Source organism: Enhydra lutris, unplaced genomic scaffold (genome assembly GCF_002288905.1).
Source record: "Enhydra lutris kenyoni isolate GAN:26980312 unplaced genomic scaffold, ASM228890v2 scaffoldscaffold69, whole genome shotgun sequence".
NCBI classification, from domain to species: Eukaryota; Metazoa; Chordata; class Mammalia; order Carnivora; family Mustelidae; genus Enhydra; species Enhydra lutris.
The window spans coordinates 7,735,516-7,759,216 of record NW_019154153.1 but is presented as its reverse complement, the minus strand read 5'-3'; the positions used below and the strand labels follow the sequence as shown (position 1 = coordinate 7,759,216).

General features: G+C 58.2%; 3 protein-coding genes across 4 annotated transcripts; all 3 read right to left on the bottom strand.

The window, feature by feature from the left end:
• Positions 1-390: 390 nt before the first annotated feature.
• LOC111159773 (G protein subunit beta 3) lies at positions 391-7,123 on the bottom strand. Its single transcript, XM_022522371.1, has 10 exons — positions 5,979-7,123; positions 5,646-5,732; positions 5,330-5,368; positions 3,998-4,104; positions 3,853-3,916; positions 3,575-3,737; positions 3,419-3,485; positions 3,122-3,323; positions 1,840-2,056; positions 391-996 (listed from the first exon to the last, which is right to left on the bottom strand). The coding sequence occupies exons 2-10, from the start codon at positions 5,700-5,702 to the stop codon at positions 890-892; spliced, it is 1,023 nt and encodes a 340-aa protein (XP_022378079.1). The 5' UTR covers positions 5,703-5,732; positions 5,979-7,123; the 3' UTR covers positions 391-889.
• Positions 7,124-7,133: 10 nt separating this feature from the next.
• On the bottom strand, positions 7,134-17,802 carry LOC111159772 (prolyl 3-hydroxylase 3). Its single transcript, XM_022522370.1, has 15 exons — positions 17,305-17,802; positions 16,233-16,385; positions 15,713-15,914; positions 15,507-15,638; positions 14,917-15,053; positions 14,385-14,474; positions 13,139-13,191; positions 12,945-13,012; positions 12,715-12,839; positions 9,809-9,910; positions 9,324-9,474; positions 8,984-9,101; positions 8,830-8,905; positions 7,884-8,024; positions 7,134-7,745 (listed from the first exon to the last, which is right to left on the bottom strand). Exons 1-15 carry the CDS (start codon positions 17,800-17,802, stop codon positions 7,578-7,580), a joined length of 2,214 nt encoding a protein of 737 aa, XP_022378078.1. The 3' UTR covers positions 7,134-7,577.
• Positions 17,803-18,727: 925 nt separating this feature from the next.
• On the bottom strand, positions 18,728-22,468 carry LOC111159796 (G protein-coupled receptor 162). Of its 2 annotated transcripts, none has more exons than XM_022522402.1 (4): positions 21,449-22,315; positions 20,563-20,752; positions 19,773-19,930; positions 18,728-19,467 (listed from the first exon to the last, which is right to left on the bottom strand). In XM_022522402.1, exons 1-4 carry the CDS (start codon positions 22,313-22,315, stop codon positions 18,916-18,918), a joined length of 1,767 nt encoding a protein of 588 aa, XP_022378110.1. In that variant the 3' UTR covers positions 18,728-18,915. The 2 variants fall into 2 exon arrangements, with proteins under 2 accessions (XP_022378110.1, XP_022378112.1); XM_022522404.1 differs by lacking the exon at positions 21,449-22,315 and adding an exon at positions 22,454-22,468 and having other exon boundaries at positions 18,865-19,467.
• Positions 22,469-23,701: the final 1,233 nt, after the last annotated feature.

The window sequence follows — 23,701 nt, the reverse complement described above, 5'->3', positions numbered from 1 at the left end:
TGAGAAACACAACTGACCATGTGACTCCTCTGCTCAGAACTCTTCAGTGGCTCCCCATTGCCCTTAGGATAAAGTCTCCGCTGGTATTCAAGGTCTGCTGTAATCGGATTCCTTCTCAGCATAACCTTCCTATACACATGGAGGTGGGCCAGTGGTAGTGAATCATTGGACAGATGCTCCGCTGGCCACCTAGAGAATACCTTCTCCTGATCTGTCTCTTGCCTTCTCCATGAGGCTTGGGCTTCCACCTCCCCCGCACTTTCTGCCCCCCAGCTGTTTGGTACCCAGCCTTTATCACTGCACCTGTAATACCTCATTACTTAAGTAGGGCCTGTGCCTTTTTGGCAACAGAAGTGGGGCAGAAGCCAAACATCACAGACATACACCGGGCACTACGGTTTATTGCAGGTCCTTTAGGAGGGAAATAAAGAAGGTAGAAAGTGGAGAAAACCTGAAGAAGGGGGCCAGGATCCTAATGTGTGCCAGAGCCATAGTCACAGGACTGAGCACCCTCTGCCACCCAGGTCTGGACAAAGGTAGTGGCTCTGGGGGCAGGGGGTGGAATTCCAGGGCCTGGGGCCTCAGACCAGAAGCCTGCCAGGCCCGCCCGGGGCTGGGGAGGGGCCAGTTATCCTTGCTCAGGACCGGAGAAGCTGCAGGACCATGGAGAGGGGAGGCCATGGGAGGAGATGGGGCAGTTCTTTGCCCCTGTGTCCCTGATGCTGCCTCCCAAAGGCATATTCCCCATTTTCCCCACTGCCCTCAAAGGACAAAGCTGGGTGGGGGTGGCAGCTGGGGCATAAAAGAAAAAAACCTTAAAAGAAAATGGGGCAGGGGAGGGGGCCACTGATTGTCTTCATGGCCTTTTACCTCCTCTCCTCCAGCCTCCTTAGTTCCAGACTTTGAGGAAGCTGTCCCAGGAGCCCGTGGCCACAGCCATCCCATCAGCTGTGACCCCCAGGCAGCTGACCCTGTTGTCATGGCCAGAGAGCATGCCTGAGGAAGAGAGAGACAAGTCAGCTTGTTAGCCCATGCTGCTTTGGCAAAGAGCACATGTGCGTCTGCAGGAATCCTAGGTTACATTGGCCATGACTCTCAGCCTTTGGCGGGGACTCAAAGAGGATTACCCTAAGGGGCAGGATTTCTCTTGAGGCCAATCTCTGTGGTGGGTGGGGTGGGGGGCCGAGAGGGACAGGAGAGGTCGGCCACACTAGTGTGCTATGAAAAATGCAAGGAGCACCTTGATGGACCCTAGAAAAGGGGGAGGTAGCTCTTTTGTCTCATTCCTGAGTTTCCAAAGGAAGAGACTGAGGCCCAGAGAGAAGTGACTTGCCTCAGGCCCTTGGACCCTAAGCAACAGAATTCAGATTTGGATCCTGACTCTCTGGCCAGTGGTATTTTCATTCAGCACCTGGCCTCTCCCAAGAGAAGCCACATGATCTGATTCAGCTTCAGATCAGGGTGGTCCTCATTAAGCCCCTAGGTTGGGGTGGCCTTGATTCTGCTTATTACAGTTCCCCGAGATTGCCCCTTCCTCCAGTGGATGGCCCTAACACTTCATAGGCCCTGGAAATCCAGAAGTGACTGGACATTCAAGGTCCACGGGTCTCAGGTGACACAGGAGCTCCTTTGGCAGAAAGCAGCTAGAGCACTGGGCGGTGGAGACAGGCCTCTAGAGATGATGGTCCTAGGTTGGGAAACCAAGGGGGACTGGATTCTAGGGGTAGAGCTCAGTGTCATTCAGTAATTAGGGCACAGGGGAAAGTGTCCCAGAAAAGAGAGCTATTAAGAAGGTCCTTCCCGCTGAGGTGGCGGTAGGGGGGCGGGGCTGGCCCTTACCCACACGCTCGCACTTCATGGAGTCCCAGACGTTGCAGTTGAAGTCGTCATAGCCTGCAAAGAGCAGGCGGCCGCTGAGGGAGAAGGCCACAGATGTGATACCACAGATGATGCTCTCATGGGAGTAGGTAGTCAGCTCCTGGTCTGCCCGCAGGTCAAACAGGCGGCAGGAGGCATCGTCTGAGCCTGTGCAGATGGCCTCTCCATTGGGGAAGAACTGAGGGTATAGGCAGGCGGCAAGGGGGTCAGGACTCAGACCTGGGTGGCCTGAGACCTCTCTCATCCTGAGGGCTCCAGGGCAAGCGCTATCCCGCAGCCTCTGCCTATCCTTTCCCCGGCACTCTTCGCCAATGACATTTGTCTCACACCAGCTGCATGCCAGTGGCTGCCCTACACCCTCCACTCGCCCCTCACTGCCGGGCGGAGCCGCAGGCAGGCATTATTTCCATGTTGCCGGCAGGAGCAAGAGGCTGAAGGAGGGCGGGCGGCTTGCCCAGGGTCACATGGCTAGAAGGGCGGAGGCTGTCCCCGACTCCCGCTCCGACTCCGGACTCCCAGCTGGATCAGGGTGTGGACGCAGAGGGCCAAGGGCAAAGGCATGACCTGAATCTCATCACGCGGAAATGTCAGATAAACTCAAAGGGACACAAAGCTTCAAGAAAATGGGGTGGCACTCTTCAAGAGGTCAATGGCCCGAAAGACAAAGGTAGAAAAAAGTTTTTCGGGTTTAAAAGAAAGTGAAAAGATATAACAAGGGAATGCAATGCATGTTCCTAGTCAGAAAAAACCATGGCTTTTAAGGATATTCTTGAGATAACTGGTGAAACGAGTATGGATATAGGCTGTGGACTCTACTGTGTCATTATTCAATCTGATTTTAAGAATTATACGGCGACCGTGTTAGAGAGTGGCCTTGTTTTTAAGAAACACGTACTGAAGTACTTAAGGGGTACAGAGGCATGGTATCTGCAACTTACTCTCCAAAGAGGAGAGAAAAAAAAGATAATAAAATATATCTAGGTGTCTGTGTCGGTCTCTCCATCCATCCCTCCCTCCATCTACAGAGAACGATAAGGCAAACGTGGTCAAATGTCAGCAGTGAATATGGGTGAAGGGTAGATGAGGGCTGTTTCTGTGACTCTCACAGCCTTTCTGTAAGGTGAAATTATTCCCATCAGGAAAGTTAAAAGGAGAGGGGGAGGGAACTAGGGAAGTAGTGTAGGATGTGTGTGGGGGGCCCGGCGAGGAGGTCTCTGGAGCTGGGGCGCAGAGGGGTGCTCACGCAGATAGCGTTGATGTCCGACTCATGGCCCGTGAAAGTCTGCCGGCAGGTTCCCTCCCGCACATCCCAGAGCTTGGCGCTGGCGTCACAGGCTCCCGAAATGAAGAGCTTGAAGTCAGGAGAGACAGCCAGACTCATGCAGTCCCCTGTGTGCCCCACAAACACCGTCTTCTGCTGCCCAGTCTCGATATCCCACAGAGCACTGGCGGGAGGAGGGGGGACGCTGTCACCCTGTCACAGAAAGGCCAGGCCAGAGCCGCACCCCAAGCCCCAGCATCCACAGCGTTCAGTCCTCACCAAGTGGTGTCCCCGGAGCTAGTCACAATGTTGTTGTCATCCAGGAAGCGGCAGCAGGAGAGATAACCTGGGGGTGGTGAGGACAGCGCCCTGGCTGCAGAGCGGAGTCCCTGGGCCTCTCCCAAGAGGGATAGGAAGAGAGGGTCACTCACTCACCTGTGTGAGCAGAGAGCTCCCGGCTGACCTTGACATTACCCTCACGGGACTTGAGGCTGTAGATGGAGCACATGTTGTCCAGCCCCCCACAGGCCACGAAGTTCCCTGATGGGGCGTAGGCACAGGTCATGACCCAGGAGGAGCGCAGCGGGATGGCATGCACCTGCAGGAGGGCGGGCAGAGGCAGGAGCTGAGCTCCCGGGTGGGGAGGATGGAGGCGAGGAGGCACAATGTCCCCCAGGAAGCAGAGGGCAATGGGGGGCTGGTGAGGCCAGTACCTTATTGGTGGTATAGGTGTCCCACACGATCAGCTTCCCGTCTTGCGAGGCACTTACCAGCAGCCTGGGGACAGGGCAGCCCACGTCACCCAAGCCTCTCCTTTCTGCCTCCCATCCCCACCCCTGGGTGGCCCTCAAGCCTCACTTGGAGTCGGTGGCCCAGTGCATAGCATAGATCTTGGCCAGGTGTCCCCTTAACGTCCGCCGTGTCCGCATCTGGACTCTTCCCACGACCTCTAGGCCTGACACCAGCTGCAGAAAAGGGGACACGAAATCAGGGTGAGTAGGACACATGCCTGGATATCAGTGTCCTGGCCACCAATCTGGACCAGGTTCTGTTCTATGCCAGGCTCTGGGGTCAGGCCCCCAGCCTTAGATAAATATGTCCCTGCCCTGCGGCGGCTTCAGCTGAAGTGGGAGAGACCAGACATGGCCAGTAGCACATTGCCAAGTGTTTAAGAAGCATCTCTGCAGTGTGGGCTGCTGGAGGAGATGGGGGCGGGAGAGAGCTGTCCATCATGGAAATACTCCCACCTTGACCAACTTAAGCTGCCAGCATGAAGTCACTGAACACGGACTTGGGAAGAGAGGCACACATCCACCGTCCCAAGTCCCTAGGAGGCCTGGTCCCACTCGACACTGTGGCCTGGCTGTCTCTTCCACGGGCTTCCCTGGGGCAGCCAGGGCAACCCTGAACTGCACCTCCTGAAATTTGTGGTCCTATGGCCCTTACACTCCACCCAGTCTCTCAATTTAGGCTGGGGCTCAAGTCCATGGCCTTGACTTGTCATTTACTTGCTTTGTTGTCCTGGGCAAGTTGCTTGCCCTCTCTGAGCTTGTTTGCTCATCTGTAGAATGAGGTTTATAGCATCAACTTATGGGGTTGTCGTAGAAATTAAATGAAATTATGCATTGAAGCAGCTTAGCCCAATGTGGGGCTCACGGCAAAGGTTCGCCGTTCACCCTCACTGTTAATGTATTTAATCAGACATGAGATGCTGCCAGCTCTACGAAGCACCATGCTTTTAGGTATCACTGAGAAGGGAAAAGACGCCACCGATTCTAATTGTCGAGCATCGCCTGCCCACGTTGGGCTGCGTCTCGATCTCAGAGATGTCAGAATGTGAAATATGTGACTTAGAATTGATGCAGTACACTGTTAGGAGACTAGAAATCGCTCGTAAGTCCATCCCTTGCTTCCTCCTCGCCACCCTGCGAGGGGGTATAACCCTTCTCGCCTTCTGGTTGAGGACAGAGACAGCATCTGCAACCTTAGCTTCCAATAAGGGGCCTGGCCCAGAGCAGATCTCACTAAATGTTTGTTGAATGAATTAATTAATGCCGTTCCTCATTCCAAGGACACGCTGTACTAAAGCTCCGGCACCAGGCTGCTGCTGGTCAGGGAGCTCCCCTCCCTTCCCCTCCCCTCCCCTCCCTTCCCCTCCGGGCCTGCCTCAGGGGGACAAGGAGGTCTCACCTCTGCCAGAGTAATGTCAGCACAGGCTTTCCGGGCATCCTGGGGGGAAAGCGGCCATCAGGTGGACATAAGGGCAAGGTGGGGGTAGTGGGTGCATGGGCCTCTGAGGTGGGTGGGCTTGGGCCTCTAGGGTTTGGGGGCATCTCAAATATGAGACCCAAGTTCAGAAAGTCTCTGGTCACTTCCAGGTCAGGGGTCTCTACGGTGTTGCTCAAGAGCTAATCCAGCCTCCTTCCCCCACCCCCAAGTCCACACTCCCTCGTGTCCCGGGTTCCATGTTTTCTAGGGTCCCCTGATGGGAGAGTTCTGGGGTTACGGCAATCTGCTTCTTGAGCTGCTCCGCTTCCTGCCGTAGTTGCTCCATCTCCCCCATGGCTGACTGGTTGAGGGGTAGCTCCGGCTCCTGTCAGGAACATGGGATAGGAGTAGGTGGTCCCCACCCGGCCATGTTCCTATCCCTTGCGCCCACTCCAGACTCAAGGCCTGGAGCCCACTACAAGAAGTAGAGAGATGCCTGGGGGGGGCAGGCCGCACCAGCTCCCCACAAGCCCCTCCACGTCTGGAGTCCCGTACAGCCAAGCCTGGCCCTGCCTGAGCCCTCCCTGCAGCCCCCAGCCCCATTCCCAGAACCACGCCAGCTCCCCCTTACTTGGACTCTGACTGGACCTCTCCCGGGTTTCCAGCTCCGCTTCCAGGCGCCTCTTCACTCCCTCAGCGGCGACGCCAACCCGTCACCTGCCCCAGCTCTGCTGCCAGAAGAGCTGGCCTGGCCTGGCCCCAGCTCTGGGTGGGGGGGGGTTGGGGGGAGCACTGACAGAGAAGGTAGGGCCGATGACAACGTCAGGCAAATGAAATCAGCTGGCAACGGGGGGGGGGGGGGGGGGGAGGGGGGGGAGGGGGGGGTGTGGCTTCTAGAGAGACTTGAGCCCAGCCTGGGGTGGGGCAGGGGGGGTAAATGGGAGCAAGAGTGTGGGGCTATAGAGAGGAGCAGTCCCCCACCAGCCCTGGGGGGAGGAAGGGTCGAAGGGGTGCTTCTCTGGCCAGTCTCCTTGTAGGCAGAGATCAGAGCATCAGGCCCCATGGGATTAGAGCAAAGCTGTGAGGATTAAAGGTTGGGGTCTGGGAGGGGTACAGAGGAGTAGAAGCAACCACAGCTCCGGTGCCCTCCCCCAGCCCCAGCCCCCCACAATGCTGATGATCGTGGCAGTCAGGGCCTGCCTAGCAACCGGTCCAGGAGCCGGAATATGAGGGTGAGAGGTGGCCCATTATCAACATCCAAGATTTTGTCTCTAAGTTCACGGTTGTGGGGAAGGGGGTTCGGGTGAATACGGGGAGGGTGCAGGAGCTGAGATTAGATGGGACTGATCTGGATAATCCTTCTTCTCAACAAACCCTAACCAGCTGCCCCTGGGTCTGATCCTGGGGGGTTGGGGGGGGATGGGGAAAGGTACAGGGGATTCAGAGAGAAAGACTAGACAGGGTTGCCCCTGCTTTGAGTGGACCAACAGTGGAAAGTGGGGTGCAACCCCAACCCGGCTTCCATCTGGGTTTGGCCCACTCCTTGCCCCCATGACTCTCGGAGTCCTGCCAGGGTTGTGAGGCTGGAATCAGAGGATCAGGCTGCCCTACGTCTTGGCTGAGCTCAGAGGGGGAAGACAGGGCTTAGAGTCGGAGGCCCAAGGAGCAGCTGTCAGGGGTTTGGGTCCATTTGCATGTGGGGAGCAGGTGGCCGAGATTTCCCTGACAAATCGCAGGCTTTGAGAGGCCCCGCCTCTGGGAGGCCCAGAGACACCTATCTCCTCCCAGGCCAGCCACAGCCGCTTCCCGCTGCAGACACCACAGAAACCATGATACCCTTGACTGGCCCTTGACTGAGGGATCTTCAGTTCTTTATTACAGGCTGGAACAGGGCCCTGGGTTTAGCCTCCCTCTCATCCTCCACACGTGAAACAGTCAGGCCCTCTCCCCTGCCATTTCTTTCTAGGGAGGGATTGTGTCCTCAGTCTGTCCTAGGTCTTTCCTCAGGCTGGAGGTCCATCAACCAGGCCTGGTGTGCTTTAGGCTAGTCAGTGCAGTGTCCTCTGCGTCCAGGGCTGGACAGCCCTTGTGATCCCCAAGGTAGGAGGGGTGCAGAGACAGAGAGCTCACTGTTCTGCTCCCGTCACATGGGGGCTTCTCGTGGGTCCTGGCATCAAGATGGCCCTTCACCAGTCAAGTGGCCACATCCCCGAGGAGCTGGCTCAGTCCCTCACAGTTCCTCTCGGACCCGAGGCGGTTTCCCAGCCTTGTCCTGGACCCGCGGAAGCCTGCGGCTGGGGGGTTCTGGGGAAGGGTCTCTGCTGGGCATTTCTTCCTCCTCCTCCTCCACTTCCTCCTCCTCTGGCTCCTTCAGCAGCTCTTTGGCTTCTGTCCACTCCTGAGCGATTGGAAGGAGAACGTGGCCCAGTCCCTTGCGTCACCTTGCCCCCAGGACCCTCCGTGGGACGTCCTGGCCCCGCCCCTCATCCTTCACACACCAGGAGGGAGAGACCTTCCTGCTCCCCCTCCTCCTCACCTGCTCCCTGTGCTCAGGCGCCCACGTGTGCCACAGGGCCAGGGCGCAGCGCCGTCCCCGAGTCACAGCCCACACACCGTGGGGATTCTCTCCACCGGAGCTAAAGGCCACGAGGCGTCCACAGCGAGGACGAACCTGAGCCTAAGGGGTGAGAGCAGGTTCAGCGCCACAGAGCAGGGCTCTCAGAGAACTTGGCCTTGACTCCCTAACGCCAGGGGGCGGGCCAGGGCACAAGAGTTCAGCTCTCCTGCCCGTCACTTCCCACTCCTTAATTCAGGGACGCTCCTGGGGGGAAAATGGGAAGTTGGCCTCCACTTGGAGAGCACAAACACCAGACTGAGGCTAGTGGAGTCGGAGCCAAAGGAAAGGTGCCTCCACGGAGGGCCTCCCCACCCCCTGCCCAGGCCTTGACTTTTCCTGCCCAAGCTTTGAACCCCAGGTGTGACACAATCTGAGGGCATGAACGCGGTATCAGGCTCTGGGGATTGAGGATAAGGATCTTGGGGACACTATTCCACCTCGGGGAGACCAGGGGTCATCGGTAGCTGGTGGCAGTTAGCAGAGAAGGAGGTGGCTGGGTAAGACAGAGCAGTAGATGATGGACAATCACTGTCCCACTCCTTCTGTCCAATTCCAGCCCCTGGTTTCTATCTGGACTAGGACCTTGGGGACGTGTGCGCTTTACCCACCCTCCTTGAGGGAGTGAGGCAAACACTGAAGGCAGGGTTTGGAGGGGCCACTGCCATCTCCCGGGGAGCTGTAATCCACCTCCGCCAGAACCCCCAAACCCAGATAAGTGGTGGAGAGGGCTGGGGAGGCCAGGAAAGGAAAAGGTTAAGGGGGACCCAGCCATTTCCCTGCATTTGCCTCTGGGAAGCTTCTGTTTTGAATTCAGAGCCCACAGCTGGGCTCTCCACCACACCCCCACGCCCCCCACCCAGCTTACTGTGACCGTGAGGGCATTGGGCTGTGTGAAGAACAGGTCCCCACCGTGGAAGTCATCATTGAGGTAGAGGAGCCCACTGCAGAGGAAGAAAGGTGGCAGGCAGTGAGACCCCAAATCGGGTCCACCTGCCTGACCGCCTGGGGGGGCTGCCCACCTGTAGTCTCGATAGGTGTAGGCTGGGGGCTCCCGCCAGCACTCCCCGGTGTCAGGGTCTAGGACACAATTGTCTGCATGGACCGGGTGACTGAGGTCCATGCGCTGGTCTTGCTCGCCTGGGAAGCAGAGGGGCCTGGTGAGTGCCCCAGCGCCCATCCACTGCCGCCCACACTTACCCTGCACCTGCTGGGACCGCAGCTGGCCGGGTCGATCACCGGCCCTCACCCGGGCGAGGGAGTCAGAGAGCCCACCAGGGGTGGACATGGAGGGGGGTGCAGGGCCCAACCCGGGGCCAGGGCCAGGGCTGGGGAGGAGCGGTTAGGCTCCCTGGTAGTTACCTTCTATGGCACTCCGGCACACCAGGTGGGTGAAGGAAAGATGCAGGGGCCTCTCCGGGGAGAAGTAGGCCTGTGTCAAGGTCCTCACGCGCTCGCTTACCTCCAGAAGGAGCTTAGCCCCCTGACTGCCCACAGCCCCAGCCTGGGCCAGCTGCAAGCCGGGAAAGGAAGGGCAGGAAAGGAGGGGGCCAGGGAAGGGTGGCCCTGCCCCAGCCCCTGCCCTACTTCCATTGCTCTCCACCCACGGGTTTGGTCTCGGCGGCCAGCTCTGTCCATCACCCCAAACTGCTCCTTCCATTGGCTCTGCGACCATCACCCAGGTCCCTAGGTCTCAGAATACCTCCCCTCCCACCGCCCTCGACTCTAGGCAGGGGACTCAGGCACTCTCAGTCCACAGAAGACGCCCAGGCCTGGGAGCCCAGTCTCCTGCCTACCCTCTTCTCCGGTTCTGGGCATCAGCCCAGGGCACGGGGGTCTCCTCTCACCTGTGCAGCCTTGAGCACCGTGAGCCCTTCGAAGCGCTCATGGGGGGTGTGAGGGGAGCGGCGGCCACGATAGCCAGACCTGGCTCCAGCCTTGGCGGCGTCCTATGGAGGAAGAGAGGTGGCCGGGGAGTCTCACTCTCTGGGTCCTAGGCCATCCCCCACCTCACTGTCCACAGGGCTGCAAGACCTTCCTCCAATCCTCCCACTCCCCGGAAGGGGCTAGAGGCCCCCAGGGTTCTCTGCTGGCTCTCTTCCCTGAGTGCTGACCCTTCCCACAGAGCAACTATTTTCAGGCCTATATTGTCACTCTCTGGTAAAGATCTGGAATCCCACTGGCCTATGGGGCTGTGCCCAGAACTCTGGAGAGCTTCCTACAGCAGGGAAGGGGCCTCTGAGAGGGTACGGCCCGTTGGGGAAAGGGGGCAGGAAGGGCTTGATCATTCATTCCCGATGACCCAAGGATAGAGGAGTCTTTCCAGAAACAGGGCCCCAGCAGGAAGTTTGACAGGCCGGGTCCTGGCTGGCTCAAGGTGGCTCCCCATCGGCCGAGGTGCCTCTCTCTGACACCCTTGACACACTCTTGGAGTATGTGAGAACCCTTAATGCTCAGCCCCAACTACCACCTACATGAATCTCATCACATGGGTGTCTCCTGGTATTTGAGTGTCCCTTTCCTGACACCCATTCTTTTGGCTGCTTTTTGCAACCACTACCCAGTTACCCTGTGTATAAACCCCCTCTCTGAGAGACCACCTACTCACCCAAGCCATCTAACCTTCCATTCTTGTATTTATTCATTCAATAAATTTGTACTGAGCACTTCCTATATGCCAGGCACTGTTCTAGGCACTGAGGACACAACCGTGAACATGCTCTCACGCAGTTTATATTCTGAGTAAACAAACAAATAAACCAGATTTAAGGAGCCACTTGAATACATAAGAGAAAAAAATGTTCCAGGCTGCAGAAACCAGAAGTGCAAAGGTCCTGAGGCCAGAATGAATTTAGTGTGATGAACAGAAAGGAGGGCCGATCCTTGGAGTTATCCCTGACTCCAACCTTCTGTTGTCTTCCACGTAGATTTAGCCCTGAACTTCTCTATATTTGACTTTCTAAATATTTCTCATCTGTCCACCTCTCTTCACTCCCTTGAAATGAGGACCTAACCTAAAGCCATGGCACTCCAGCATCACCCAGAAGCCTCTCCTCCTTCCTTTCCCCGTGCATTCTCCACAGTGCCACTAGAGGGATCTCACGGGTTCCTCAGGATGGTGACCCCAGACCCTACTCTATCTAATGCACGGGTATGGAAAACCTAACCCCTCCTTAAATTCTCCTATGAGCTATCCACCGCGGACCAACCAACTCCTTGGCAGGGGACAGAAGGCCCTTCGTCACTGCGCCTGTGCCTCCACCTCTGGCTTCTCTCCCCTATATTTTCTCTGGATAGCATATAGCCTGAGGACACAGCAAGCACTAGTCCTGAGCACTTTTTATATTCTCCAAAAGTGTTACCCAGAACTACCTGGGTAATAACAACCCTAAAAGAACCCACTGTAGTTAGCCCCATTTTACAGACGAAGGAACGAGGTTCAGAGACATTAAAATACGTTGCATGAGGTCACCCAGCCAATCACTACTGGGGCTGGCACACGTTCTTTACTCCCGGGGTTTTCCTCAGTGGTCAGAGGCCCCACCATCTTCTTCCTTAGGGCCTGGCTCTCCTCCCCTTCTCTACCTTGTTAACTCATCCTTAAACCTGAGCTCAAGGGGCGCCTAGGAGACTCAGGCAACAAAGCATCTGCCTTCAGTTCAGGTCATGATCCTGGAGTCGCCGGAATCAAGTACTGGGATCAAGTCCCGTGGCTAGCTCCCCGGTGGCCAGGTCCCCACTAAATGGGGAGTCTGCTTCCTCCTCTGCCCCTCCCCCACCTGCATGCGCGCACGTATGCACTCGTGTGGTGAGTGTACACCCCCTCTCTTGCAAACAAATACATAAAATCTTTAAAAAAAAGACAGTTAGAATGCGCCCTTCAAATGCCCCCCCGCCAGGAAACCTGTGACTCGGCATTTTGGCACTTATATTTGGCTGGGTACATGCTGCTGCTTTTTTTTTTTTTTAAGATTTTATTTGACAGAGATAGAGATCACAAGTAGGAAGTGAGGCAGGCAGGGGGCGGGGGGGGGGGGGGGAGCAGGCTCCCTGCCGAGCAGAGAGCCCAACACAGGGCTAGATCCCAGGACTCTGAGATCATGACCTGAGCCGAAGGCAGACTCACTGAGCCACCCGGGCGCCCCAAAGGTACATGCTTCTTGTAGCCAACCCCCCCTTACCCCCCCACCCCCGTCTACCAATATGTCTCTGTGTCTGATGCCTCCTCTATCCAGGGAGCTCCTGAACGCAAGTCTGAGCTCACCTACCTCCCCCCAGAACCCAGGAGTTCTGAGTACACAGCAGATACTCAGTAAGTGTGTGTAGAAGGCAGGCTAACCTAGAATGAAGATGGAAGCTTCCTGAAATGGCGGACTCAGCCTGGTCGATATGGATCATTCCACCCAAACTCGCAGGGGACTCAATGGGTGGGGAGAGTAGCCCATATGCCCCCTCAGCCGCTGACCAAGCCGTAATTAAACTCTTGGCCAACTAACCAAGGAATCCTCACCTGCACTCACTCTTATGTTTTGTTTTGTTTTGTACTTCCTAAGAATTTCTCGCAAAATCCTTCTGTAAAGAGTGTCCATCCACCCTATGCCGGCTAAGTTGAGAGGAACAGAACGCGTTCCACCACGGTGGGGAGGGGGGGCAAGCGCTGTAGCCGCTGGAGAACCAGAGAGGGCAGGAGGGGGATGCTGTGCCAGAGGTCCCTAAACAGCCGAGGGCGCCACCTACTCACAGGTCTTCTTACCTTGGCCAGCTGCAGCAGCACCCCGCACTCGGCAGGCGTGAGCAGCCCGTCCAACACCACCCGCTCTGACCCATTCAGCTGTCTTGCATCCTGGGTCAGGGTGACTCCCTCCAGGAGGAGCACATCTGCAGGGGAAGGGACAGGGCACAGGGGGGTTGAGCGCCCCCTGAGGGCAGACCCAGAGGGCCGGACCCTCGGGGCTCCTGCTTCCTGCTCTCCCAGGGACCTACCCTTCCAGTGAGTCAAGGGCTTCGGCTGTGGCGGCTCATGGTCCCAAGGCCTCTTCTCTTGATCCTCTCTCAGGGGTGAGAGATGTGCTCAGTGCATGCACAGGCCTTCCAGACCCATCTTCCCCAGACGTCCCAGGACCCCTCCCTCGCCTTCAGCTCAGGCCAGGCCCCTCCTACCATAGGACATCTCCTACCTGAGCTTTTCTCTAAGTGCCTCAGGGATGACAGCTGCTGGTGTCCAGGGATCCTGGGAGAGCCAGGAAAAGCGCCATCACCCACTAAGTCCAGCCCAAATCCCTGACATTATTCGACTCCGAACTACCATATTGAGGTCCTCCTGCTTCCAGGGAGGAAGGCAGAGGCAGGAAAAGTCCTGGCCACATTGTCAGGAGCCCCGGGAACTGGGCCAAACTCCACGAACATCTGCTCGCGTGGCACTACTGATCAGGTGGTTTTCTAACAGCTTCGTCCACGGAAGCGGAATGCGTGGAGATTTTTCATGTAAGGTTCACAACAGTCTTATATATTAATGTGCCCATTTTGCAGTGGAAGAGACTCAAAGACACAGAGAGGTAAAGTAACATGCCCAAGAACACACAGCTAGCAAGTGACAAAACTGGGATTCAGACTAGCTTTCGAGGGGTACTGGGGTCTCAGTTGGTAAAGCATGTGACTCTTGATCTTGGGGTCCTGGGTTCCATCCCCATGTTGGGTGTGGAACCTACCTAACATACACACATGGATACATACTAAACTAGCTTTCGAGTCCACACTTGGAGCCAGAGGTTCTCAACCAGGGAGAATTTGCCCCCCAGCGTTAGGCGACGCCTGGAAACAGTTTTGATTGCCACGACTCAGAGACTACTATTAACATCTACCGGGCAGAGGTCAGGGAAGCTGCTGAATGTCCCACAAAGCCCAGGCAAAGAATGATCCCCTACAAAGAATGATCAGGTCAAAATGTCAATGGTGCCATGAAGGTCGGGAAAATGCTTTATGTTATTGTCCTAGCAGAGAACAAACCCTCTTCCCTTCAGTTTCCTCATAACAACAACAACAACAACAACAGTAACCAAAGCAGCAGGAACAGAGCCTTCCCTACTATGTAGCAAATGATATGGCTTCAATAGTTCTATGAGAAAGGTCTGATGAGCCCATTTTACAGGCAAGGAAATTGAGGTGGAGGCAAGTGAAGGTCCAGAGCTTATTTATGGCAGAAAAGAGACCAACACTTAGGCCTGCATGACCCCAAAGCCACCCTCTACTGCGGGCACCCGCCTCTGTCCCTGAGGCACTGCAGACTCCTCTCCAAGTGTCCCAGGGGTGTGGGGACTGGGAAGCCTTGTTGCAAACCGCAGTGACACAAAGTTAGGGCATCACTGTTCCCTTCCTCTTGGGGGAGCACCAAGTGGCAGGATGGGGACAAGGGGAGATACTCACAGGATCCTGGAAGCTGGCCCCCAGGTGCTCCATGGCATAGTACAGCTGTCTCTTCTCCCCCAGGGATCGTAGGATGAAGCGCTGGATGTCCTGAGGTGGGGTGGGCATCAGGGGGAAAGGGGTGAAGTGAGGAGAAGTTGAGTGGGGCAGGGAAGTTAAGGCATGGCAGGTCCAGGTTCTAGGGGTCAGCCTGCATGCTCCTAAACTCTTCCCTGTGCCTTCCTATTCGGCAATTTCAGGGCATCTGTGCTCAATGTGTGTGTGTTGGGGGGGGCGGTTGGGGGAGGGAGTGCCTGTGGCACAGGAAGGCACATGAGGGAGGGCAAGTAGGGGTGAGGTGAGGGCAAGAGGGGAAGGGCTGGCACTTGGACTCAAAGTCAAGTCTGCAATGGGGAGCAGGGAGGGGAGACAAGACAGATGCTGGGCTTGGGGTTGCCTGTGGTGCCTAGTTGTGGGGACAGAGTCCAGGCTACTTCTCAGTTCTATTTGATTTAGGGTTACCTCATAGGGTAAGCATGGGGCAGAGGGTTACCTCTCGTGGACCGAGGCCAGGTCTCGGCTCTCCCAGCTGGGCCTGGTACTCATTCAGAGCCTTCTTGGCAGCCTCGTCCTCCGGGTAGAAGAGCAGAACACTCAGGACATTTTCCACAGCCTGGGACAGATTCCCCACTGGAGACAGAGCAGGAGGGCGGGGAAGGGCACAGAGATTGAGAATGACAGCGGTCCCCAGGCAAGAGTCAGGGAAGACGGGTGGACAGAGGCAGAGCCAGAAAAGTGGTCTCCCGACGCCAAACAACTCCAAAACCCCCATCCCACCCGGCCGACGCACTCAGCCATCGCTTCTTTCCAAAGCTCACTCAAACATACCTGGGCAGGATAGGCAGAGTTCAAAGGGAAGGAAGAGAGGAGGGAATTAAAGAAGATGAGAAGCAGCAAGGGCAGAAGGACCTTTCCATAATGGTGCCAAAGGAGAGCCAGTGAGAGTCCTCCTGACCAGCTATAGATCCAGAGACAGATGGGAGGGATGGAGAGAATGAGGCTCAGGATATGGACAGAGACAAACCTTCACTTCCCCTGTTTCCAACCCCAGTCACCCCCAGGGCTCACCCTTCCCCAACTGACCCTGAGCATGGGCCTCGTGCAGCCGCCTCAGCTGGCTGGGAAGGAAGTCAGGGACAGGGAAGCTGCGTCCAGGACGCGTGGCCATGTCTCCCACACAGCGCTGGCGGCACTGCAGGACCCGAATCCAGTGGCCTGCAGACAACACACGTGAACCATTTGGCTTGCAACGCTCTTCTCTGTGGGGCTGTGAATCCCCAGCTCCTTACCGGCAATGGTCTCATAGAGGCCCCCCTGGCTCCCAGCTCCTTCCTCCTCTTCTTCCACCCTCTGTTGCTCCTCGGGCCCCTCACAGCCAGCCCGGCAGCTCTCCATCTGGGCCAGGCTCTCCTGCAGGGCCTCCTCCAGCCTGGGCAGTGCCAGTCCTGCCTCCTGGCGCCCCAGTAGCTCCAGGCCATCGTCATAGGCTGCCTGTGGGGGAGGGAAGTGGACAGTTACCCGAGCTCCTGGAGGCAGGGTGCCAAGCAAGACTGGGAAGCAGAAAGAAGGGGAGGGGTATTGGTCACACCTGGGGCATGGACTCCAGGTCCCACTTCACCTTGGGGAATATAGGGCCTCAGGATCAGAATGGACATACAAAGGGCTTTAAGGATCCTTGAGAAGAAAACTAAGGCCCAGAGAGGGACTCTCCAGGCAGGGTGACTGAGGACAGTACCCAGGTCTCCTGATGCCTGGGCCACACAGGTCCCAGTCCAGTGAGCCTTGTCTACCTGGCCAAAGGTGTCTCACCCAGTGTGGCGGTGTCTCCAGGTCTCGGAAGCTTTGTGGCCGCACCCGGGACATGCGTCTGTACTTAGCCATGTCCTCCCGCATCTGCAAGTGTGTTGGGTTTGCTACAAAGAAGGTGTGCGCTGCAGCCGCTGCCAGGTCCAGCTTCTTCAGCTGAGAAGCAGGGAGGATGAGGGTCAGTGCCCTCCTGCAGGGGTGTCAGACCTCTGCCCATTCACTGCCCCCCCCCCCCCCCCCCCCCCCGCCACACACACACACACACCTGGAACTGCCCCAGGACCTTCTGGAAGACTTGTCAGTCAGAACTGATCACTTCCCAACCTCCAGAGCCCCCAGAAACCAGTACACTGGGGAAGCTCAGGAAAGAAGGGTTTGAAGACTTTGGAGTGGGTGCCATACCACAGAGGCAACTCAGGGTCTCCCTTTGGGAGACAAGGCACAAGTGATGACTAGTGATGTGGGGAAGTGGGGGAGACCCGAGCGACCGGCAAAACCCGCAGGTCTCTAGGACCCTGGGCTGAGGTGTGTGTGACAAGCCCCCCCAACCCCAGCCACGTAGGCTAGAGCTACCCAACTGGTAGCTGCGCAGTGTCCACTGCCCGCCCCGCACATGCCCGGCCTCAGGGCTGAGGAGCCGTGCCCCTGCCCCGCAAAGCCTCACACTCAATTCCCCCCTCCCAGTGCTTCCCGTGCCGCTGCGGGGTTCCTCCATCCCCTCCACTTCACTCCTAGGAAGAGGCGGCTATCATTCCACGTAGATCTCAGGAAGACCTAACGTTTCAGGCCCCTTCCCTCCATCTCCGATCTGTCCCCACCCCCTCAGGACCCCATCCAGCCCCGCTCCAACTCTGCTCCCACTCTCCCTTAAGCTGTCCCTCGGCGACGTCAATGGGTACTTGACGCCGTTTGGATGGGACAGACTCAGAAGGAGTGTGCCCGCTGACCGCCCCCACCCCCCAGCCCCACCCCGAGGCCCGGGCGCCGGCATTCCGCCCCCTCCCGGCGAGCTCCGAGTAGCGGCGCAGCATAGGTCAGGGCAGGACCCCCGAAGGGGCCCGGGCGGCTCCCGCACCTGGTAGTAGGCCCTCTGCAGGTAGTTGTAGGGCTCCCGGCGGCGGAAGGCGTCCCGCAGAGCGCTCCCCACGCGGAGCCGCGCCGCGCCCCCGGGGCCCAGCCTCTGCGCCCCGCACTGGGTCAGGCACTCGGCCCGGCTGAGCGCCGCGCGGAGCAGCAGCCGCTCCCAGGCCCCCTGCGCCAAGCCGGGCCCGGAGTCAGGCCCCGGGGCGTCAAGCCACACGGCGGGGAGAGCGGCCCCCGGCTCGGCCGCACAGCGCGCCCCGCAGTCCTGCCGCGCGCGGCCCAGCGCCGCCTGGCTCCGCAGCGCCTCCCGCAGCAACGCCACCGCCGGCGCCCAAGCCCCGGCCGCGTAGGCGCGCAGCCCGTCCGCGTACAACAAGTCGGGGGCCTGGGGGGGCGCCCCCGGGGACAGCGGGACCAGGCCCGGGGGCTCGGGAGAGCCCGGCGGGGGCAGCAGCAGCAGTAGCAGCAGCAACCGGAGGAGCCGGAGCATGGTGCCAGGGGCGCCGGCCGGCTGCCTAAGCGGAATGCGGGAGCCGAGAGGGAGAGAGAGGGAAGGGGGAGGGAGAGGGAGGGGAAAAGAAGGAGAGATTGAGAGGAGGGAGGAGAGGAAGAGAGAAGGAATGAGCAGGGCCACGGAGACCTGATGCGGCCCAGACTCAGCCCTGGGAGAGGCTAGTGTGAGAGCCAGAGAAGTCGGGAAGCCTGGCAGAAAGTGAAGAAAGCAGTGTTCAAGACGAGGGACAGTGTGGGACGAGGAACAGGCCCTGAAGAACAGATGGCAAAGGGCTGGGACTGGAGCGGGACTGGAGCGGGACTGGAGCGGGACTGGTGCTTTGGAAAACATCCTGGGAAGCCTCTTAGGACCCTTGACTCCAACCCCTGGGCCCATGGGGTCAGAGTAACTCCTCAGCTGTGTTCTCCTCCGCTCTGTGCCTGCCCTACCCCCACTCTTGGGTCCAGGACAAGGAGAGTGGATGCCTCCCCCACACCCACCCACACCCACTTTTGGAAAAAGAGCCTTAGAATGCAGCATGAGATGCGGGCCTGTGACACCAACTCAGGCCCAAATACTTTCCTGCCCAGAAAGTGAGGCCTCGGTGGATTTGGGGGAAGGAGGAGAGTTGGGGCATGGTACATGGAATCCCACTCTGAAGCTACTTCACAAATCTGGACAGAGATCCTTCACACCCCAAAGCAGCAAAGTCGAGTGTCTCCCCATGCCCACGTCCGTGCCCAGCACAAGATGCTCTTGTAAGCCTGTCCCTCTGCATGTCTTCATGTTTGAATTTGTCTTTGTCTGGGCATCTTCCTGTGCCTCTAGTCACTGCCCCTGCTCTATTTGGTCCTCTATGAGCCATTCCACCCCCAAGCCTCCCATCATACCCTCTACCACCCTAGCACACAGGACACCGAGGTTTCCATGGTAACACTTCAGGCTTTAATACATTTTGCTAAGAATGATGGAAGGTGAGTAGGACATCTGGTCACTGAGATGGGAGACAGCATCGGGCTCCAGGCCCCAGATCCAATGCCCATCTCCACAGAGTCTGGAGGTGTTACTCACCCAGGGCCTGTCCTCTGAGTCCCGCAGGCCCACTTGGGCTCAGAGGGTCAGCTGAGGAAAAATGGGGTTACCTGGGCCCCAGGATCCTCCCCAAGGTCTTGCACTCCCCTCACCTCCTGTCAGGGAGCAGCGTCTCCCTGCACTCAACCCCAAAGGAAGTCCAACGGCTCTACTGTCAGGGGACCCAAGGGAGAGCCTGCGGGGTGAGAAGCCCAGGGGCCTGGGCCGGCGAGGAGAGGGCCCTGGCGAAGCAGTCGGAGAAGGCAGAGGTGTCTCATCAATGAAGGTGGTGATCTCTTCCCGGAAGAAGCCAGGACCCCGTGGGGGTCCCCCACCTGACCCCAACATCCCACCCTCCAGGAATTGGCGAAGGCTGGCCAGCCCCCCACCTTCAGCTTCTTCCTCATCCTCCTCATCCTCCAGCCTTTGTCTTCGCCCCAGGTACTCAGGAGGGCCCCCCAGGGCTCGGCTCTGGGCCGGAAGGACCCGGATGTCATCAGAGGATGACCACTTATGCAGGATGGAGCCTGGTGCCCGAGGAGTAGAGAAGATGTTGGTCTCATCGTGGGACAGACGGCGGGACAGAGGGACCTGGGGAGAGGAGCAGGTAGACCCAGAGGTGCTATAGGGACAAAGGGGGGTAGAGGCAGGAACCAAAGCGGGGACTTGGCAAGATGCCTCTACCCCCTTAAAATTTCGCAAAACATCCTCTGATGGGCAAACCTGGTTCTGAGGGGTCTGAAGGGGAGCGTCTCTTGCCACACCTTTCTTTCACCTACCCCTTAGGGGCCCTGCAGGCCAGGGCTAGGGAGTGGGGAGTCGGGATGGTCAGCAGAGACTGGAGACAAGTAGTAAGGGGGTACCCAGAGAAGGAGGTACACTCCCTAGCCCCATACCTGTAAGTAGTGGACCCTCTCAAGAGGGGGAAAGAGCATGTGCCTTCCAGGCAGCAGCTTCACCTGGGAAGGGTCCCTGCCCCCTGGTCCTGTGGCACCATTAGCATCAAAGCGCACTTTGCACACTCGGCCGTCTGCATAGTCATCACAGCCTCCATCTAGGAGAGAAAAAGGGCAGGGTGGTTACAGACAGGGAATGCCCACGCCCCTCCCCGGCCCCCTTTAAAACCTCCTGCCCCCTTTATAAGCTTCCGGGAGAATCCTGTTCCCACTAGTCTGTAAGCTCTAAGAGGAAAAGCAAGAGTGTCCAAGGTCTGCTGCATTCACTGCTAAGTCCCTAGTGCTTCATACATATAGACAGATTCACTGAAACAGTTACAACCCCGCCCCCAAGAACTGTCCCTATAGCTGGGCGGGGGGGGGGGGGTCTCTCTCAGGGAGCTTAGCCTCCCCTCTGTACCACAGCCTTCCTTTAGGGTTGTCTTAGGACTCTGGACTGTTTCTCAGGCACTCGGCCTGGAGTGCGGAGGCAGAGCTGGGTAGTGTGGGCTTCCGGAGGGAAGCCGCCGCCGGGTGCAGGGAGCCCTCGGTGCAGGAGGAAGCAGTGGGTGCACATCGGGGTGCGTGATTAGGGAAAGGGGGAGACTGGAGTCAGCCCAGGGGCGGCGCAGGTTCCGTCCAGCAGGGGGCACTCCAGGGCAGCCCATCCCCGCGCAGGGAAGGGCCAGTAGAAAAGGGCAGGAAAGGGAGCCGAAGCCGGGGAAAGCCAAAGCCCAGGCCCTCCTCTGACCGTCATCGCCATCCTCTTCGGACATGATGGCCACGCACTGCTCCCACACCGTGCGCACGTCAGCGCGGTAGCGCTCGCAGGACCAGATGAAGGAGGGCAGCAGCAGCGTCTGTGCCATGGAGCACCACAGCACCGCCAGCACCATCCAGGGCGGAGCCGAGTCCGACTTAAGGGAGAAGAAGCTCACCACCTAGCGGGAGGATGGGGAATGGAGCGGGGTCACCACCGGGCGCACAGAGGTCCCACTTGACCCCAGATCCAGTATTCTAGTGCAGTGGGTGGACAGAAGGGAAAGGACCGCCCAGTTCTCAGAGGATCATGACAGAGGCAAAGTCGGAGGTGGAGATGGGATGAACAGAGGGGAAGGGACTGATTCAGAGGAAGGTCAGGGGGCAGGGACTGGAGACAAAGCCCTGAGGTCCAGAGGGATGGAAGCAGACGTGATACAGAAAACTTGAACACAGGCAGAAATTCAGGAATCAGGACTAGACAGGGATGCAAAAAGCTGGGGTGGTGGCGGGAGCTCTCTGGGTTTTCCACTGGAGTGCTCAGAGACCCTGTGGTGTGTCCCCTAGAGCGTTAGGGAATGGGGACTGGAGCTGGGCTGCTGGATGGTAGGTCCAGGGGCTGAAGTGTGGAGCCGCAGGATAGATGGAGGATGGGTGGTGGTGTGAGCACTAGAAACCGGAAAACAGACGACGAGGCTGGGGGTAACAGGAACGAGGAGATGGGTGATAGAGGTGGGGGGGCTTACAGATGTAGTGGGGGTGGGCAGAAGAGAGGAAGGTGAATGGCTAAGCTGCTGTATGGCTGATGGGCTGGGGGGTCAGATGAATGTTCTGGGGCCTGGATATCGGGGAGAGCCGGTGGGGGACCCCAATCTCACCAGGATGGGCACCCCTGTGAGCGAGTCATAGAGAAAGACGATGGCGCTGACCAAGTTGGTGACCTGCAGGGATGTCTTGGCCGACTCGGAGCCATCCAGCGAGGACCGCCGCTTCCCTCGGGCATCCTCCACCACGATGGCTGGCACCTCGAAGGCCGGCCGGGTCCCCAACCCCCCGGCCCCACCCCCCTTGGCCCCACCCCCTGCCCCTGCTCTCCGGGCCAGGCGCGCCCTTCGGGGCCGGGCCCACAACGTCTGGTAGAAGGTGATGGCCACACAGACCAGCCCCATGACAATGCCCCCAAGGAGCAAGAGGCTGAAGCAGACGCCAAAACCCAGGCCGATCTTGGAGACTATGAACTGGCAGCCGCGGGCATAGTAGCGCTCGCCGTTATTGTGCCAGCCAATGGAGGGTAGTGTAGAGAGGATGAAGCTGACCATCCAGATGCCCATGACCGCGTGCAGTGCCTGCTTCTTGGCGTTGCTGAGGCGGTAGTTGACGGGCCAGCGCACCATCCACATGCGGTGGTAGGAGAGTGAGGCGACTGTGAAGCAGGTGGCCAGGGCCAGGGTGTAGTAGGTGGACACGAACACCTTGCAGATGCTCTCATTCCAGTCGTAGTCGGAGGAGGCCTGGCGCCGCAGCTGCACCACGGCGAAGGTGGTAAGGGGCACGGCCGCCATGAGTATGTGCGTGCCCGCCAGGAAGCAGAGCAGTAACTCCAGCGGCTTGTGCTTCTGCTGCTTGGCCGAGATGCTAAGAATGATCCAGGCATTGGCCAGCAGCGCCAGGAGCCCACAGGCCAGCCAGGACAAGGCGTTTGAGCGCAGGGAGGCCTCCTCTGCCCCTGCCCCTCCCCGAGCCATCCTATCCTCGGCCACCCCCACCCCCCTTTGGACTCCTGGGGGTGGGGGCTGGGTCTCACCCAGGAGCCCCACTCACACGCACACCCATGATGCGTACAATCCCTGCCCCTTGGTGAAGCAGACCCTCCCCGGGCCTACCCGGCTGCTCAGCATTGCATGACTGACCCAGCTAAGGGGCAGTGTGGAGGGCAGGGTGGGGAGGAGACTGAGGGTCAGCAGAAGCGGTCCTCAGCCTCCATAGTGGGTGGGAACCTTCCTGAAGTACCCCTGCCGTTGATGGGGGAGGCAAGCTGATTGCTTTCCCAGCTATGAGGCTGGCTGAGCGGCTCTGGTCCCCATGCCAGGACTTCTGGGTCTCTTCGTCCTCTGGTTCTTGACCAGTCAGGGATCTTCCGGGTACCCCAAGGGGTGTGGGGGGTGAGGCTCAGCCACCCGGAGAAACTACAAGGGAGAAAGGACAGGTGGGAGGGGAAGGGCAAAGGCAGGGCCTAGGCTGGTCTCCAACGGATGTCTTGTGCCCCCTTCTCTGGAAGCTATAGAAATAACTGATTACTAGGGGCCATTCAAAACATTCTCCTGCCTTAAGTCAGATGGCCAGTCACACAGCCCACACAGATCAAGAGCCCTGCTTTCCAGACCAGCAGGAAAGAAGGTATTCTGACCTCCTGTCTCCTATCCCTTTCAGCCCTTTTTCCTCCCTCTGGCATTCCCAGGTCCCTTCTTATATCCCCTGCTCGGTACTATTCAATCCCTATCTTCATGTCCCTAGTCTCTCTTCAGACCTACTGCTGGCAGGTGCATGACTTGTTTCATTTTTGAGGTTCCTGGTAAACTGGGATATGTATGCTATCCCAGCTCTTCCCCAGCGTTCCAGCTCCTGGGCCCAGGGGTCTTGGTGCCCAGCCCCATGCCCCAAGCCTGTGTGATCCCCCTCTATTTCATGGGGGATCTGGGAAGATGGGAGAAAGGAGGCTGGGACCAAGGGGGGGGGGGCTAGGGAACCCGAAGGCAGGGAAACCGCTGACATCAGAAGCATCCAGAAATGGAAAGATGGGGAACTAGGGGGAAGGAGGAGAGTTTGAGCAGAAGAGAAAGAAAGAGGGGGCAAAGTGATAGTATCTGAAAATAGAAGGAAAGCCCCAGAGACCCCCGGGAGAGGAGGCTTGGGAAGGAAGAGGGGCTCTGTGAAAGGAGGGAGCAGGAAACAGGGAGACTGAGAAGAAAAGCCCAATGTTCAATAAGGTGCCGACTCCCACCCATAGACCTCCATTCTTTCCTCCCCTGCCCCAGCCTCAGTTTCCCTCTGATAGGAAGGAAGATAGTCCTGAATTTTGAGAAGCTGAGCTTCAGTGATCCCTGGGGAGGGGGCTAAGAGGAAATCAGGTG